The sequence below is a fragment of the Mus caroli genome, unplaced genomic scaffold (genome assembly GCF_978045245.1).
Source record: "Mus caroli unplaced genomic scaffold, Mus_caroli_1 scaffold_4, whole genome shotgun sequence".
NCBI classification, from domain to species: Eukaryota; Metazoa; Chordata; class Mammalia; order Rodentia; family Muridae; genus Mus; species Mus caroli.
The window spans coordinates 66,735,441-66,751,496 of NW_028227259.1; the positions used below are offsets into that span (position 1 = coordinate 66,735,441).

At 44.1% G+C, this 16,056-nt stretch overlaps 1 protein-coding gene across 3 annotated transcripts in view; it reads left to right on the forward strand.

The window, feature by feature from the left end:
* Tbc1d1 (TBC1 domain family member 1) overlaps positions 1–16,056 on the forward strand; it is a 207,428-nt gene that overhangs the window by 90,127 nt on the left and 101,245 nt on the right. For all 3 annotated transcript variants that reach the window (XM_085836706.1, XM_085836708.1, XM_085836709.1), the window contains 2 exons: positions 11,543–11,983; positions 15,100–15,189. In XM_085836706.1, the coding sequence (XP_085692832.1) occupies positions 11,543–11,983; positions 15,100–15,189 (531 nt within the window). The remainder of the gene's footprint in view (positions 1–11,542; positions 11,984–15,099; positions 15,190–16,056) is intronic.

The following is a 16,056-nucleotide window of genomic DNA, read 5'->3' on the forward strand; positions in this document are numbered from 1 at the left end:
GTCTGATCCCGTGAAAGAAGTCAGCGTCCCCCAGCAGGGAGGGAAAACTGAGTTCCGCAGGCCCTGTGCTCAGCTAGCCCTTGAAGGTGGAGGGAAAACTGAGTTCCGCAGGCCCTGTGCTCAGCTAGCCCTTGAAGGTGGAGACTGTAAGCAGGTTCTTAGTGTTACCACCTCCACCCCACACCCTAAATAATACATAAATAAATAAATAAAAATAAAAAAGACACACAGAAACTGCATGTATTTATTGTGTACCTGGTGACATTCGAACCACGACTCGGTGTGGAGCTCACTCACCTGTCTCTCATTTGCGGGCATGTAAGAGTAAAGCCTTTGCTGGGGGGTAGACTCACTACTCCCTGGGGGCTGGAGGCCCTTCCTACACTCAAGCCCTTAGCTCTTCCCCCATTCTCTGTGCAGAGCTTTGCACACACCACACCACCCTCATTGTTGCTTTTGAAGTCTTCTAAAATCAGAACCTTTGCAGCCTGACTGGCCAGAGGGACTGTGAGGTCGTGACCCCTCTCTTGATGTGAGGTTGACATTTCTCCTAATGCCCTAGGGCTTTGTTCCTTCCATTCTTTGACTATTCAGGTCATTCTGTAGGCTTATCCCAGACTTACAGCAAACTTGGGGCCTTAAATCTCGCTCACATGAATCTTTGGCAAGCTGAGTCTGCCATGGGTTCTTACCAGCTCGAGGGGTTTTTGTGTTTGCAACTTGTAATTTACTTATATCACTGTGCTCCTGATGTGGAAGGGTCTTCTTTTAAACTTTCTATCTAATAGCTTTCTATCTAAGCTCTTACCTGACTATAGTAGTCAGTAACTTTGAAAAGACTGGTTTTTGGTGATTGTGCCCCAAATGGGACACCTTCAAGCTCACACAGACCCACCTGCTTCTGCCTCCCAAGTGCTGGAATTAAAGACGGGTGTGCTGCCTACAGACTCCCAATGTGAGCTTCACAGTTTTAAAACTCTTTTGTAACACTAACATGTATGATGTATAGGAGAGAACACCGTATAAGTATGAAAATAACAAATTTCTTCCTTCACCAGCCACGTACCCTGTGTGACCATGGTGTGAGGAATAACACCGTGTCAGAAATTTGGCTTCTCTTTTAAGATGGTGTTCACAGAGCAGGGTGAAGAATTGTTGGTCACATTTTCCCCAAAACTATAGGGAAAGCTAGAAGTTGAAGCCTTTCTGTTATTTGTTTCCATTTTAACCTACAGTGTTTACCTGTAGCACACTGGAACATTTTCAGGTAACTCTTGTGAATTGAAGTGAATTGTTATATTTTCCATTTTATACATGTAAGGTAGAAAAACTAAAAGCTGCCATTCTTGTGCCATATATGTTAAAGGGCATCTGCAGGGTCCACGGAGACAAAGCAAGCAGGACGTGATCTCCAGTACAGCATCTGGGGTGAGACGGAGACTCGCAGGGAGTTGATGGGAAAGCATTCAAGAGCGAGAGTTTCTTGCCTGACTCTCAGATGTGAACCACAACCCAAACAGCAGACTCTTGAAGGGAGGTTGCAAAGATTCCAGCTGTCAGGGATGACACGAGGCTGACAGTTGAAAAGGCACAAAATCCTGCCAATTCTGTGTTGGATTAAGTTACATACAAGGACTAACTGGACAATGAAGTGTAAATTGTTAAATTGCTACTTGTAACATTTGGAACAAGGTGTAATGTGTTTGCATTGATGAATTTATAGCATATGGAAGCCAATTTTGGTACTATAACTAATAAATACTTGAGTTTTGTTCACAATTTACTTTCTTCAGGAATTACATTTTGTCCTTTTAAGTGAGAGACTTTAGTTATAGCTTTTCATTTCGGCTGACTTTGGGATGGCAGGGATGGCTTTGGTCATACATATACATATAACACACACACACACACCGTGGTTCAAAGGGAGATGAATGGTGGGTTATGGCACTGGGAGGCACAACTTAACATTGTTGATCATATACCCTAGGTTCTCTGCACAGGTGCAGAAAAAAACTTTGAGAATGTCAGTACAAAGCAAAATGTTCAGTAAAGCAAGCAGGGAAGTTTATTAAGTAAAATGATGGTGTTTCAGAAAAGTGGAGTGTTCTCTTCAGAAGACATGAAGAGATATCAAGAGTCAGATCTTGAGGGTTTTTAAATAGCGCATTTAATGGGCAAACATTAATGGAATCAGGGAATTATTTTTGAGTGTTGTTGGTTGGATGATGGGGGAAATTCCAGGAATGGAAGGCTTTTCTGTCTCTCAACATGTTTTTCCCAGATATATCTTAAGTCAGATGCATGATGTGAGCAGACAGTTTTGTAAAGCTAAGGACATGGAGATGCCATTATAAATACAACTAAGGACCTTATTGCTAAGACTTCTGGAGATTTTAGTCAGCCATGTTGTTTCTAGCTAGTTTTGAGTTGTCTTGCTGTACAGGGACTATGTGGTTGTATCAGCCTCCAGGTCCCTTGCTCCTTGCCCCCCAGCCCTTGAGTCTATCCAGCCTTCTTTTGTCAGAGTCTTTCCTGGGGTAATTCTCTCCTGGATTCCTTCAGTTCAGTGGTCATTAATCTGGGCTCAGAGGATAAGAAGTTGGGGACATGCAGTTGGATGGGGAAAACAGTATATTACATCTCTATTTTCTTCAACTTCCAACTAAAATCTACATTATCCCTTTGATTGTTAATGAACTCAGTAAGATTCATTAGCAGCTCCTGTAATCATATTAACAAAACCACAGTACTATGATCTACTTTCAACATTTTTTTTTGTATGTGGTGTGTGTGTAGGCCAGAAGCCAATACATCTTCTATGTCTTTCTACTTTGTGTTTTTGAGACAGTTTCTTTCTGAGCCTGGAGCTCATCAGTTGGCTAGACTAACTTGCCAGGGAGTTCCAGGATTCCTCCTATCTACATATATATTTCCACCTCCACCCAGCACTGGGGTTAAAGGAGTTCGCTGCCATGTCCAATTTTGCTAAGACACTGGATCGAGACTCAGTCTTCCTGCTTGTGTGGCAAGCACTTTACTACCTGAGCCAACCCCTGAGCACTGTATGCACTGCAGGGCTCAGTCCTACAGCCCTGTATGCACTGCAGGGCTCAGTCCCACAGCACTGTATGCACTGCAGGGCTGAGTCCCACAGCACTGTATGCACTGCAGGCTGAGTCTCACAGCACTGTATGCACTGCAGGGCTCAGTCCTACAGCACTGTATGCACTGCAGGGCTCAGTCCTACAGCACTGTATGCACTGCAGGGCTCAGTCCCACAGCACTGTATGCCCCACAGGACTCAGTCCCACAGCACTGTATGCGCTGCAGGGCTGAGTCCCACAGCACTGCATGCCCCACAGGGCTCAGTCCTACAGCATTGTATGCAGTGCAGGGCTGAGTCCCACAGCACTGTATGTCCCGCAGGGCTCAGTCCTACAGCACTGTATGCACCGCAGGGCTGAGTCCCACAGCACTGTATGCCCTGCAGGGCTCAGTCCTATAGCACTGTATGCCCCGCAGGGCTCAGTCCCACAGCACTATATCCACTGCAGGGCCATTTGTAAGCCCCAGGATTCCCTTCTGACCACTCCCATCAGGTTCACTCCCACCTATTCTGGATTCAGTGATTTGCTAGTGGCACATGCAGTTCAGAAAGTTCTTTTCTTATATTTCCCCGTTTAACAAAGATGCATCTAGGGAGGAGCCAGATGGAAGAAATAAATAGATCAAGGTTTTCATTAGGGAAGAGACCGTGCTTGGGTTCCCGTGCCCTCTGGATGTGCCACCTCTGTGTTCACCAAATGGGGAGCTCTGGACCCCATTGTTTTGGGGGGAATTTTTATAGGTATATTAATAAAGTGTTACTAGTTCATTAATTAACTTGGTTGTAACCTTTGCCCAGTTAAGAGGTTATAATGGATCCAAATTTCTTTTTCTTTCTCTCTCTCTCTCTCTCTCTCTCTCTCTCTCTCTTTCTTTCTTTCTTTCTTTCCTCCCTCCTTCCCTCCCTCCCTCCCTCCCTTTCTCTCTTTCTTTCTTTCTTTCTTTCTTTCTTTCTTTCTTTCTTTCTTTCTTTCTTTCTTTCTTTCTTTCTTTCAAAAAAGGAACTGACGATTTATTATAGGTTCTAGGACAGAAGATAAAATATTTATTGGGTTTACACAAAACTTCACCAATAACTTAGTTATGGCTTTACACCTTTAGTGGACCTGTGGAGCTGTTACAGGTGATGGATGTTTAGCCAGATAATTACTCCTAGTAGATATGCATGTAAACAGAACCAACTTTCTAAACCTCATATTGGCTCTGGCTCTCTGGGGACCCACCCTGAGTCACTTATTAGCATAAATGTAGGTATGGGCAAGTGTCATATTACGAGTAACTAAGGACTTACCACTTGCCACTCAGCAAGTCCCAAGAATTCTGTATTGTGAGTCTCTTGCCTGGAGCCACTGCCGTCCCTCACTCTGTTAGCATTTTCACCCTGTACTACAGATGATACATTTTTGAAAATGCTCTGTTCATCATTATTTTGAGTGATATTAATTACAGTAGAATGTGACTCACCAGTGAGTATTGTTAAATATGGCAACAAGATGTTGTATCAAGATTATTTTTATTAGAATATCAAATTCTTCCTATTCCCTAGGCTACCATTTTTTATATACTGTAAAACTTAATTTGAGAAGAGATAGGCTTCACCAGTCTTTGAAAAAAATAAAACTCAAGACTCAGTTTTTGTTTTTCCTGGTGTGTGTGTGTGTGTGTGTGTGTGTGTAAATTACCTTGAGATATACGTGGTGAGCCACATGGAGGAAAGAAGCCCTGTACCTGTTTCTGGGCTTGAATTGTGGCTGATGTTACGTTCCAGGGCTTCTTTTCTCTGTGAAGATGTATTAAATGTGGATCATCTTTGGGGGTGTGGTGGCATATGCCTCTAGTCTCTCTCAGCACTCAAAAGGCAGAGGCAGGCGGATCTCTGTGAGTTTGAGGCCAGCCTGATCTACAGAGCAGGTTCTAGGACAGCCAGGGCTACACAGAGAAACCCTGTCTTCACCTCTGCCTCCTCCGGCCCCCCTTTTTAAAGGATGGATTATTGAAAAGTGACAGTGATTTTTGTTTGTTTCTTCCTTGGTTCTTGAGAATTCTCGTGACCCATGGTGCCCACCTTGGTCAGTTATTCTCCTGTGCTCAGTCTTCTTCCTGTGTAGTCAGACTTGGTAGCTCTGTCTCTGACAGTTAGCCCATGTCTGTGAAATGTGGTTGGAACTCACCACACAGTGTGGTTGGGGACTTACTTTGTAGTGTGGCTGCTTTTGCTCCATTCATCCTCGGCTGAAGTCTCAAATAAATTGATTGGCTTAGCCTTGCACAGAGGAGACATTCCTATGATGGAAAAGCCTCACCTTAGGGTCTGATGAGGGGCAAGTGATAAAGACCTGGACCCAGCTGACATTAAGAAATGGCACAAGGGATGGGTCTCTTCTAAAGATGCAGATGCTAGGGCCCTGCCTCCCAACAGACAGCCCCCTTTAGACTCTGGCAACAGACATAAGGGTTTAGGAACACTGACCATTCTGGTGCACAGCCAACTTTGAGTTAAGATTTGGTGTATACAGTGGGAGGGATTAGACTGGACCCATGTTTTGTCCAGGTTATATTCAGCAAGCTAAAGAGTTCTAACAGCGCCGGGCGTGGTGGCGCACGCCTTTAATCCCAGCACTCGGGAGGCAGAGGCAGGCGGATTTCTGAGTTCGAGGCCAGCCTGGTCTACAAAGTGAGCTCCAGGACAGCCAGAGCTATAAAGAGAAACCCTGTCTCGAAAAAAAACCAAAAAAAAAAAAAAAGAGTTCTAACAGCACTAGTGCTGCCAACCAGTGTTCCAACTTGTCAGATTGTTTTAGAAACTGTACAGACTAATTTATTAACTTTGTGTGCTCTGTGTGTGTATGTGATATATATAGTGTATTTATATGTGCTGTGTGCATGGTGTGTATATGTGGTATATGTGTGTGTATGTATGTATGTATGTATGTATGTTGGTATCATGTGTTTTTCTCTATTAACTCTCCTCCTTATTTTTTGAGACAACGTCTCTTCACTTCAAACCTGGACCTTCTTATTTTGGCTAGGCAGGACAGCCAGTCAGGCCCAGTCATAGGCACATGCTGCCATACCTGCTGTTTGTTTACACAGGAGTTGGGGATCTGAACTCAGGTATGATTGTATAGTGAGCACATTACCACTGAATTGTCTCCCATGGCCCACACTTAACTTTACTGAGCCACCTGTACAGTTTGTTTTTGTTGTTGTTGTTTTTGGTTTTAGTTTTTTCGAGACAGGGCTTCTCTGTGTAGCCCTGGCTGTCCTGGAACTCACTTTGTAGACCAGGCTGGCCTCAAACTCAGAAATCCGCCTGCTGCTGCCTCCCAAGTGCTGGGATTAAAGGCGTGTGCCATCATCGCCCGGCTGTAGCCACAGTTTTTTACCTCATAAATGGTACATTTTACTGTTCTTTTTCATAACTCCAACTTCTTAGGAGACAGCCATTAAAGTGTTTCTCATCTCTCGTTTATAAGTTTGTGGGGCAGTGTTGGCGTGGTGGACAGTTGCTGAGAACTTCCCTGACATTTTTTTTTTTTTATGACTCTGGGTTTTCTGTTTGTACATATTCTGCATCTTCCTGGGATGTAGAAGCTACTGATAGAATTGGCCATTTCAAAACTAGGGACGCTGAGTACTGTTTCTCTTTCACATGTGACAAAAGACAAAGGCGTTGGGGATAGAAAGATAAGGCAGCTATAAATGAGCGCACATGGCTCTGGGTTGGGGTACACTCATTATCATAATCCCTGCCACATGCTTCTGACCAGCCAGTGAGCTTGCTTAGACTCGTTTGGGAGACGGACTGAGTCCTTTGGTTAATGCTAAGCACTGAGGTACTGATTGGCCCGGGGAAGCGGGGACAGACAGGATGGCCCTAACGTGGGATCACTCTCTGTGCTAATTAGCTTTCTGTTCTGGTATCTAGCTAGAGATAACATATGAGCATCTTATTTCCCTGGCTGGGAGCCCCGTAGGGTCACAGGGAGTCGCTGGAGGAGGTGTATTTAGGCCTTTGTAGTTGCGTTTCATCCTGTGAGCCGGAACTAGTACACAAGGTGAACGGTCATGTTTGTTATGTATGGAGAGTGGTGGCTGGTTTTGGTTTTCCCTGTTAAATAATATATTGAGACCTGAGAAGATGCTGTCAGGAGTTTTATTTGAAATTAAAGACATAGAGGGTGTGGTGAGGAAAAACTTGATTTAATGTAGATTCTCCCTTATGATCAACAAACAATCACTAAACTAATTCTTATTATCAGCAGACTATTTTTCTATTACATTTTTTTAACAATATGAAACATTTCCTCTGAGGGACAAAGCTTTATCTCCTGCCCCCTTTTTTGCAGTTTCAAAGTGTTTTCCCTGTTATGTAATTGGGAAAGTCATTATTGTTTTAAATAGAGACAGTAATGGCTTTTTTTTTTTTTAAACCAACTTTTAGCTGTGCTTATTTTATGCTGGATTTATTTCACTGGTGTAAGTTTTTGTTTCTTCTGGGGTGTCTTTGTCTCTTCCTTCTGTGCAGCCTTCTCCTCTAGCTTTGGAGCAGTTTATTCCTTTCCAGGGAGGACCATCTCTGTGGCAGGGCAACTCATGTGTGGGTTACTCTGTCCCTGAGCTCTGAGTTCATTGGAGTGTCTCAGGTGCCTGTTCACCTCAAGTAAATCCTTAAGGCCAGCAGTACTTACTTAGGCATGTACAGCAGAAATTTGGCAACCCTGTGACCAGCCCCACTGAGCGCACCTATATTATCCCACTGGAATGACACATTGCTTCTTTAAAGTGACTTTGTTCAGTTACTTGGTGGCTTTTTGGACATATATACCCTTCATAGCCTGGGTAGTTTTGTGGGTGTTCATAAAGTGAACACAGAGGTTTGAACCTCTTGACTTTCAGGATTTTGTAGGGTTTTTGGCTAAGAGAGGAGGGGACCATCCTCACTGGTCACTGCAGGCCGAGTACAGGAAGCAGACGCTGCAGACTTTAGAGTTTTAAGGAGTTGTTAAATAGTTATATGTTAACGCCAGCACACCTGTAAATGCAAAATAAAAGTGACTTTTCTTTATTCTAAAGATTATTTCAGAAATGCCTTCCTAAATCTTTGTGAATAAAATTACAGTTACAGTGTGCTTATAATCCCTTAAAATCCCCAAATCCTTCCAAAGCCGACCCAAGTGCTTGAATAAGGGCTTTATTTACAGACGTATCGCTGATTCTTGAATATCGTTTTCCCTCTCTATGAAATAGTACTGACTTGCGCCTGCACCAAAACCTGCCTTTACTGTGCAGCCATTAGTACGAGGATTCTCTACACCTAAACAGGCCTGCTTCATTAATTTGGGACAATTGATCTTAATTACCTAACATTTTTGTCGTGGTTCCCATAGTATCAGAAACTCTAACCAAACCCAAATCCTTGTTAGATTTATTTATTCCAGGGAAACATTCTCAGCTCCTTTCCTCGGCTCCGGTAGTTTGGATTGGCTTTATCGGCTTATCTGCAAACAGGAATGACGCAGCTCTTAGCCCTCTGACCGAACTAGGCAAGATTTTCATTAAAAGTACCAGATCTTATCAGAGGGAATAATTCTCCAGTTCATTTGCCCTGAAAAGGTCTTTGTTTGTTTTGGCAGGAGTCATTGTCACTTGATGTATATGTCCCTATAGCCCATACAGGCTGGTTTTTGGTTGTGTTTATTGTGGGCTTAATATTGACAACTCTCCTTTTACGTATCTCCTTTTACTGTGAGCTTCAAGCTCCAACCGGCCTACTTTCATGTGACTGGTCTCCCTGCCTTTAAGACATCTTTGCTTCACCCTTGCCTTGCCTCCGTCCTGCCTCACTGTCTGCTCTTCCCTAGTCCCTTCAGTCTTCCAGGGCCCCTTTGTTCCCTTCTGTTGCACCCCTCCCCGCACCCCATCCCCAGCTCCCTCAAACCCCTTCTCCTGCAGGAGCTGGTCTCCTAGCTGGTCTACTTTACTCCCATTGTACATGTACCTTCCTGGTGTTGAGTGGCAGGAGGCTTGAGAGTAAATTGATGTCTAAATAGTGAGGCCCACCAGAGCGAGGAAAGATGGGTCTTGGTCTTTGAATGAAGTCTATCTGTTTTTTTATTCTAATCAAAGCACTGGAGAAATCTGTAGTTAGGAAAACAGTGGCAGCCTGAACTCTGACCAGGGTGTGGTGTGCCCCTTAGCTCCTTCTGACTCCGGAATGAAGGGGCCACTTGAGTGCCTTGGTCTCTATCTGTTCCATTCATTGCTGAGTTGCTGTTAGTTCATATGGCTTCATACACTTTCCCCCTCTTTGAAACACAATGAAAAACATCATTGCTCTCTTGAGGTATTGGAAGGTGTAATGTATGGAAAAATTGGATATTTTTGCAGACTTCAGAAGATGGAATAAGCTGCATTTTTCTGCTCAGAAAGAACAATTAATAATTGGGAAATATGTGACTCCTATAAAATAGTCTCACACCATCACTAAGAAAGTGGTACACTTCCAAAGTCTAAGTTGGCAATTGTGATTTGAAGGAGCACCATTTTTACCGTGCAGAACTAACTTTTCTCTAGGAAGTCTTCAGTGCTTCTGATCTTGTAAGCCTCTCTTCCCCAGAGAGAAGCCATGGCTTTTGTTTTTTGCTTTGACCCTGTGAATCATTAGCAAAGTTGTGGCTATAGTGTAGACTTCCCGCTGTTTCTTTTCTCTGTAATATCTTCTCTCCATAGCCGTTTCTAGGCTGCCACACGATGTACACAGTGATTTGCAGTATGGAATGAGCTATAGGAGGAGCATGTAAAGTCCTCATGCAGACAGGATTACCAGGCAAAACCTCGGCCTTGGACTGTCAAGATGGCTCAGCTGGTGTGGACGCCTGCTGACAAAGCTAAGGGCTTGAGTTCTGTCCCTGGGTCACATGATGGAGAGAAAGCACTGAGGCCACAGGTTGTCTTCTGACCTCCACGTGCACACCAAAGAATGTACCCAGTGCCCCCTGCACTTGCACCCTATTTTTAAAATCTAGCCATTTGTTTGTTTGTTTGCTTTTGAGGCAGTCTCTCTGTGTAGTCCTGGTTGTTCTGGCACTCTATGTAGACGAGGCTGGCCTAAAAGTTACAGAGATCCACCTGTGTCTCTCTCTGCAGTGCTGGGATTAAAGGCCTCTGCCACTGTGACCAGCTAAAAATACAGCTTTTAAATATTAAATCTGTGCTTCAGGAATCACTTTTTTTTTAAAGATTGTGTATGTGTGTGTATATATATATGTGTGTGTGTGTTTTTCCTACACATATGTTTGTGTACTTCATGCATGCAGTACCCAAGGAGACCAGAAGAGAGTTATATATAGATGGTGGTCAGCCACCATGATGCTGCTGGGAATTGAACCCTGGTTTTCTGAAAGAGCATTAAGTGTCTTTACCTGCTGAGCCAACTCTCCAGACTTGGAATCATATTTTTAAAATGTGTCTCTAAATATAACTTTGACTCTTCAGTGGGTTTTTGAGAGTTATGTCATGGCACAGAACACAAGCTTGCTTTCAAATGAACTGGAGTCATCTTTCTCTACAGTGCACACTGGTTGGAATTTTTACCTGAATTGGAAAAAGGGGTTGGAATTTTTTTGGTTAGGATGTTAAATAAACAGGGGCCTATAGGTGTTTGGGCTTCAGCCAAAAGTCTTAGGCACAGGAAAATGGGAAATACTGGTCCAAAAACATGTGTCCAGTCAAAGCAGAAACTGTCCCGGCAGCCAGAAGATTAAGCCCATGCCAACAAGTCCAGGGTTCTTGTGTCCCACAAGTGCTGTGGCTGCTAGTCACTTGGCTCGGGTTGATTCCCTGTGGTGTCGCACCCCTCTTATATCTGAAGCTCCTGAGGAGAACCTAGCATAAGTAGACAAGATGGAGTGGCAGGGATGCCGAAGGGTGGGAGAGCCTCTCCTCTGAGATGTTTACATTGGGAAAGCAAAGCTGTTTGTGAGAAGCCTCAGTGGTTTACTGTGGCAGTAGGCATGGGTTCTCCGTCGTTTTATCAATCCACATTAGGAAATACAGGATCAAGTCATAACTTGTTAGTTGCCAATGAAAAGAACAAGGGTGCTGTAATTTCAATAAGCGTAAGAGCCTTTCGCCTCAGCACATACTGAGGAAGGCTTTTCTAAGGACACTAGACTCTTCAGAGTGAGCTAGTATGTTTAGGTAACTGTATCAGAGACAAAGCCCAGTGGAGATGCCCTGAGGCCCTTAGGGGTTACAATGCTAGCCCGCCCTGGGCTGGTCATTTAACCTTAGAGAGTGCTGTGATCTGAGCCAGTACAGCCCAGCCCCTCTGTCAGCCAGGGTTCCCTGCTCCGGAAGCTGCGGTTCTGAGTTGTGACCTTGGTATTGGTCCCACTGCTGCCAGGTGTCTCTAACCACACCCTCTTTTGCACAGGTGCCTGAGATCATCAGCTCCATCCGGCAGGCCGGGAAGATTGCCCGCCAGGAAGAGCTGCGTTGCCCCTCTGAGTTTGACGACACCTTCGCCAAAAAGTTCGAGGTGCTCTTCTGTGGCCGGGTGACCGTGGCTCACAAGAAGGCCCCACCCGCACTGATCGACGAGTGTATAGAGAAGTTCAACCATGTGAGCTGCGGTCGCAGAACGGACTGGGAAGCGCCCACAGGGCAGCCATCAGCGCCTGGCCCCAGGCCCATGCGCAAATCCTTCTCACAGCCTGGACTGCGCTCGCTGGCCTTCAGGAAGGAGTTCCAGGACGCTAGCCTCCGCAGTAGCACCTTTAGCTCCTTTGACAATGACATCGAGAACCACCTCATCGGTGGGCACAATGTAGTTCAGCCCACAGACATGGAGGAGAACCGAACTATGCTGTTCACGGTAAAATCTGTCGTTTTTTTTGCCGCTTGAGGTCTGAAAAATCTGTCTTACACATCCATGTTTGTAGACACCCTTTCACTGCAGAATATAGTTATATAAAAGAGGTTCAAGAGGGATGTTAAAGCAATATGTTTCAATACAATTTTAAGTGGGAAATATTAATTTATAAAACACCCATTGTTAATCAGGGTAACAGGATTTTAAAAAAATAACCTGTTATTTAAAACTTATGACCAAACTAAAACCCTAGATTAGTTGCTTTGTTGTTTGTTGTTTGTTTTGTTTTTTAAACAGAAAATCGTTAAACTGATAGCCACAGGGAAGGAAAGGAATGGATAAGCCATACCCAGTCAGCTCAGGGGTTGCATGCCGGCTTGTGGTTTTCTGGATGGGTGATTTTCCTGGGTGGGAGTTGACAGGACTCTGCCCTTCCCTAAAGTGAGCTGTCTGTCGCCTTTTCCCTGGTGTATTTCTGCCTCTTCTCACCTTAATAAAGGAAGTGAACAGAGCTGCCTTAGATGTAGTGTATAGCCGTACTGTGCTTAAGCTAAGGCAGTGAAATGGCCCAGGACTAGGGAAGCTGACACAGGTTAGTGTGGTGTGGATACAGCGGGCTTTAAAAGTCCAGACGCTGGATCTGGAGAGATGGCTCAGCCTCTAAGAGCACATCCTGCCCTTACAAAGGAACTGAGTTTGGTTCCCAGCACCCACATCAGGCAGCTTGCAACTGCTTATAATTTCACATGCACCCGTGTCCGCACGCACGTGCGTGTATACACACACAGACACAAACAGACACACACACAGTTAAAATATAATAAATTAATCTTTAAGAAGTCCAGATGCTGTGTCAGGGTACTCTACCTAGTACACTAAGAATGCTGGGTGGCTGTAGCACTTGGGCTGTACACAGTGATCTGTGTGCTCTTCCCCAGACACTGAAGTGTTGTTGAGAAAGCTGCTCAGTGCATCTAAGTGACTGTAATCTGCTAGAAATGCATCTGCAAATAGACTCTGCCCACACAGAATGTAGATTCCAGCAATGCAGACAGGCACCTGATGCACCAGTAATTACGATTAAGTTGACAGACACTACGGAGAAGTAGTGGACGCTGTGGAAACACCTGGGGAATCAGGAGAGGCATCTTCGAGAATGTGATTCTCCCTAGGCAGAGGTTCCCTGTGGCCAATGGTGGGGGGGGGGGGGTCTCCTGGGCTCAGAGAGCAGCAGGTGAGATGTGAGAAGGGTGGGAAGGAGCTGCACTGCAGAGTCCTGAAGACACTGCTCCACTGCTCCGCCTGGCAGCCCCTCAGCTATCCTGGCTTTACTTCCTTCCTTCAGGTCTCTCCTGAGGTACAGATGTGACATGGGAAGCAGTCGCCTCAGAGACCAATAGCACTCACAGCCCTGGCTCTAAGCTTAATTACAAGTAAACAAATAAAGAACTTTGTGTTCCTGTGATCCCTGGAATTTCAGTCTCCATGAGGCTGGAGACCTCCGTCTGTCGTTTGCCGCCATAGTCACTAGGGCCTAGACCTTGGTGACCCAGGATTCTCAGGTAGATCCTTAGTGAGACGGTCAACAGACTACAGAAATTGGGAAGGTGACTGGGGATAGGGCTACAATGCTTAGTCAGGCTCCATTATTCACAACCTTATAGGTCACACTCAGAATTTTGTTTTTAGTCAAAAATTTTGGACAGTCATTGAAAGATTTAAAGTATAGCATTAAATAGCTCTGGCTATAGAGCAAAGAAATACTTAGGGAAGGAAAATGAACAGAGGGCTAAGAAGCCATTGCCATAGTCCAGGTGAGAGGTAGGGAGCTTAGAATATGAAGACAGTAGGGTTGAAGAGAGGTGGACAGAGGTGCAAGGCCTCAGGTAGATAAGGGCATAAGGCCTCAGGGAAACAGGGGTGTAAGGCCTCAGGTACAGGGGTGAGAGGCCTCAAGATAGGCAGGGGTGTGAGGCCTCAGGTAGGCAGGGGTGAAAGGCCTCAGGTAGGCAGGGGTGAGAGGCCTCAGGTAGACAGAGGTACACAGCCTCAGGTAGGCAGGAGTGCATGGCTGACATGGGACAGAGTGGTGGACTAGATGTGAGAAGACCCTTAGGCTCACATCTGACTTTAAATTGTCATTTGTTCCTTATCACCTAGCCATATCCAAATAAGACTGAGAGAGTTTAAAAAAAATAATGATGATCATCTTCATTAGATAGATGAAATAATGATGATCATCTTCATTAGATAGATGAAAACAGAAGAGTGCTAAGATGAAATGTACACAATGTGGAGATGCAGTTACTGTTGTCGAGTAAGGGAGATGCTGAGTGGGTGCCTCCCTAGGACAACCCAGAGTCTGGGCTGCTCAAGAAGGGTGCTGCTGTCTCAGTGATGGGGGTTCCTACCCTTGAGTTCTCTGCACCTTGTCAGTCCTGCTTGCCTGAAGGATACTTCAGAAATACTAAGAGCAAAAACTGCTCTGTACAAACCTACAATCTGAACTACAGAATGCACGGTTTGGACATCTTCATTAAGGGTGCAGTTACTTTTGGTTTACACCTCTGACTTGTAGTCCAGATCCAAGGGTAAAGAGCTTGGAAGAGGAGCTTGAGAGTTAAGAGTGCCCCGAGCATGTGACTGCTAACTTGTGGATCCAGAGGAGGGACTGAATCTGCAGAAACCAACACACAGGAAGGGGAGTGTCAGCATGTGGAGGCAGAGCTCAGGCACCTTCCACAGCAGGCCAGGCAGCACAGCACTCGGCTGCCTAGGTGTTTGGAAGTTTAAAATAGGCACTATTGTTTTCTGGAATGTTCACTTGTATAGAAAACTATATGAAGGCGATGTGGGCTTTGAGGATTGTTTGAGGATTACTACTATTACGGTTTAGTTTCTGTGGTCTTTTCCTCTGAGAATACTGATGTATCTTGTAGGTATTTGTCTGCTGTCATGTGCATCAGTGGCATAAGCTGTAACCTCTGAAACTCCTAACAGTGATGTGTTGGAGTTTTATAAGAGCCCTCCAGTTGCCTCTACTTCCTCATAGGTCATGACATGTATAATGAATTCAGTTTTTAGGAGAACCACATGTCTTTCTTTTTTTTTTTTTTAAGATTGGCCAATCTGAAGTTTACCTCATCAGTCCTGACACCAAAAAGATTGCACTGGAGAAAAATTTTAAGGAGATATCCTTTTGCTCTCAGGTAAATTCACACGGATTATTGATTTAATTCGGCAGGGGAGGGGGATGGATTAGGGACGTTCCGAAGGGGAGACCTGGAAAGGGGAAAACATTTGAAATGTAAATAAAGAAAATATCCTGATGTATGCAGTAGACATGCTATTGTGTAAAAACAAAGCATGCTTTTGATGCTTGATTGGTGGTCTTTGTCTTACAGTGTAAGGCAAATTATAATCTTGAAATTAACAATTTTGCTCTTTTGGAGCAATGTACTGGAGAAAATAGGTCTACCTTCCTTTCTTTTCCCTGTTATTGGTACTAATGCTTTCCAGGGACATATTGTGTGCATGTTTTATTTATAATTGGTATGCATATGTGTGCCCATGTTTTATATATAATTGACATATATGTGTGCATATGGCTTATACATAATTATATATGTGTATTTTATATATAAGTTGTAGAGAAACATATATCTACTTTCTTGAAATTCTTATTTTTTTTTTACGTTGTCATTATTTCTTCTGTAAACTATGAGAGATGATACTTATCTTTGAGGAGGTTTTTACCCAGAATGCAGTGTCTACTTGAAACTTTCTATGTTTGATAGTTAATCTTCCAGCTGTGATTCATAGACAGATTTGGGAGGGATCTGTCACTGTGATGAGCCAGTTTTCTCCAGATTGTCCTGGCAAATAAAATACCATTTATATAACTGTTTGGTGACTTTTTTTTCCTTAAACTCTTAACTTTTCATGTCTGTAATACAATGCAAAAATCTTGGTTGTTTGTTAATCTAAAATGTAAGCTAATTAAGTTATCAAAAAGATAATACTTTCAATTATGAAAATAAGCAATGTCCTTAACAAGTTGAATAGGAAAGCCTTTT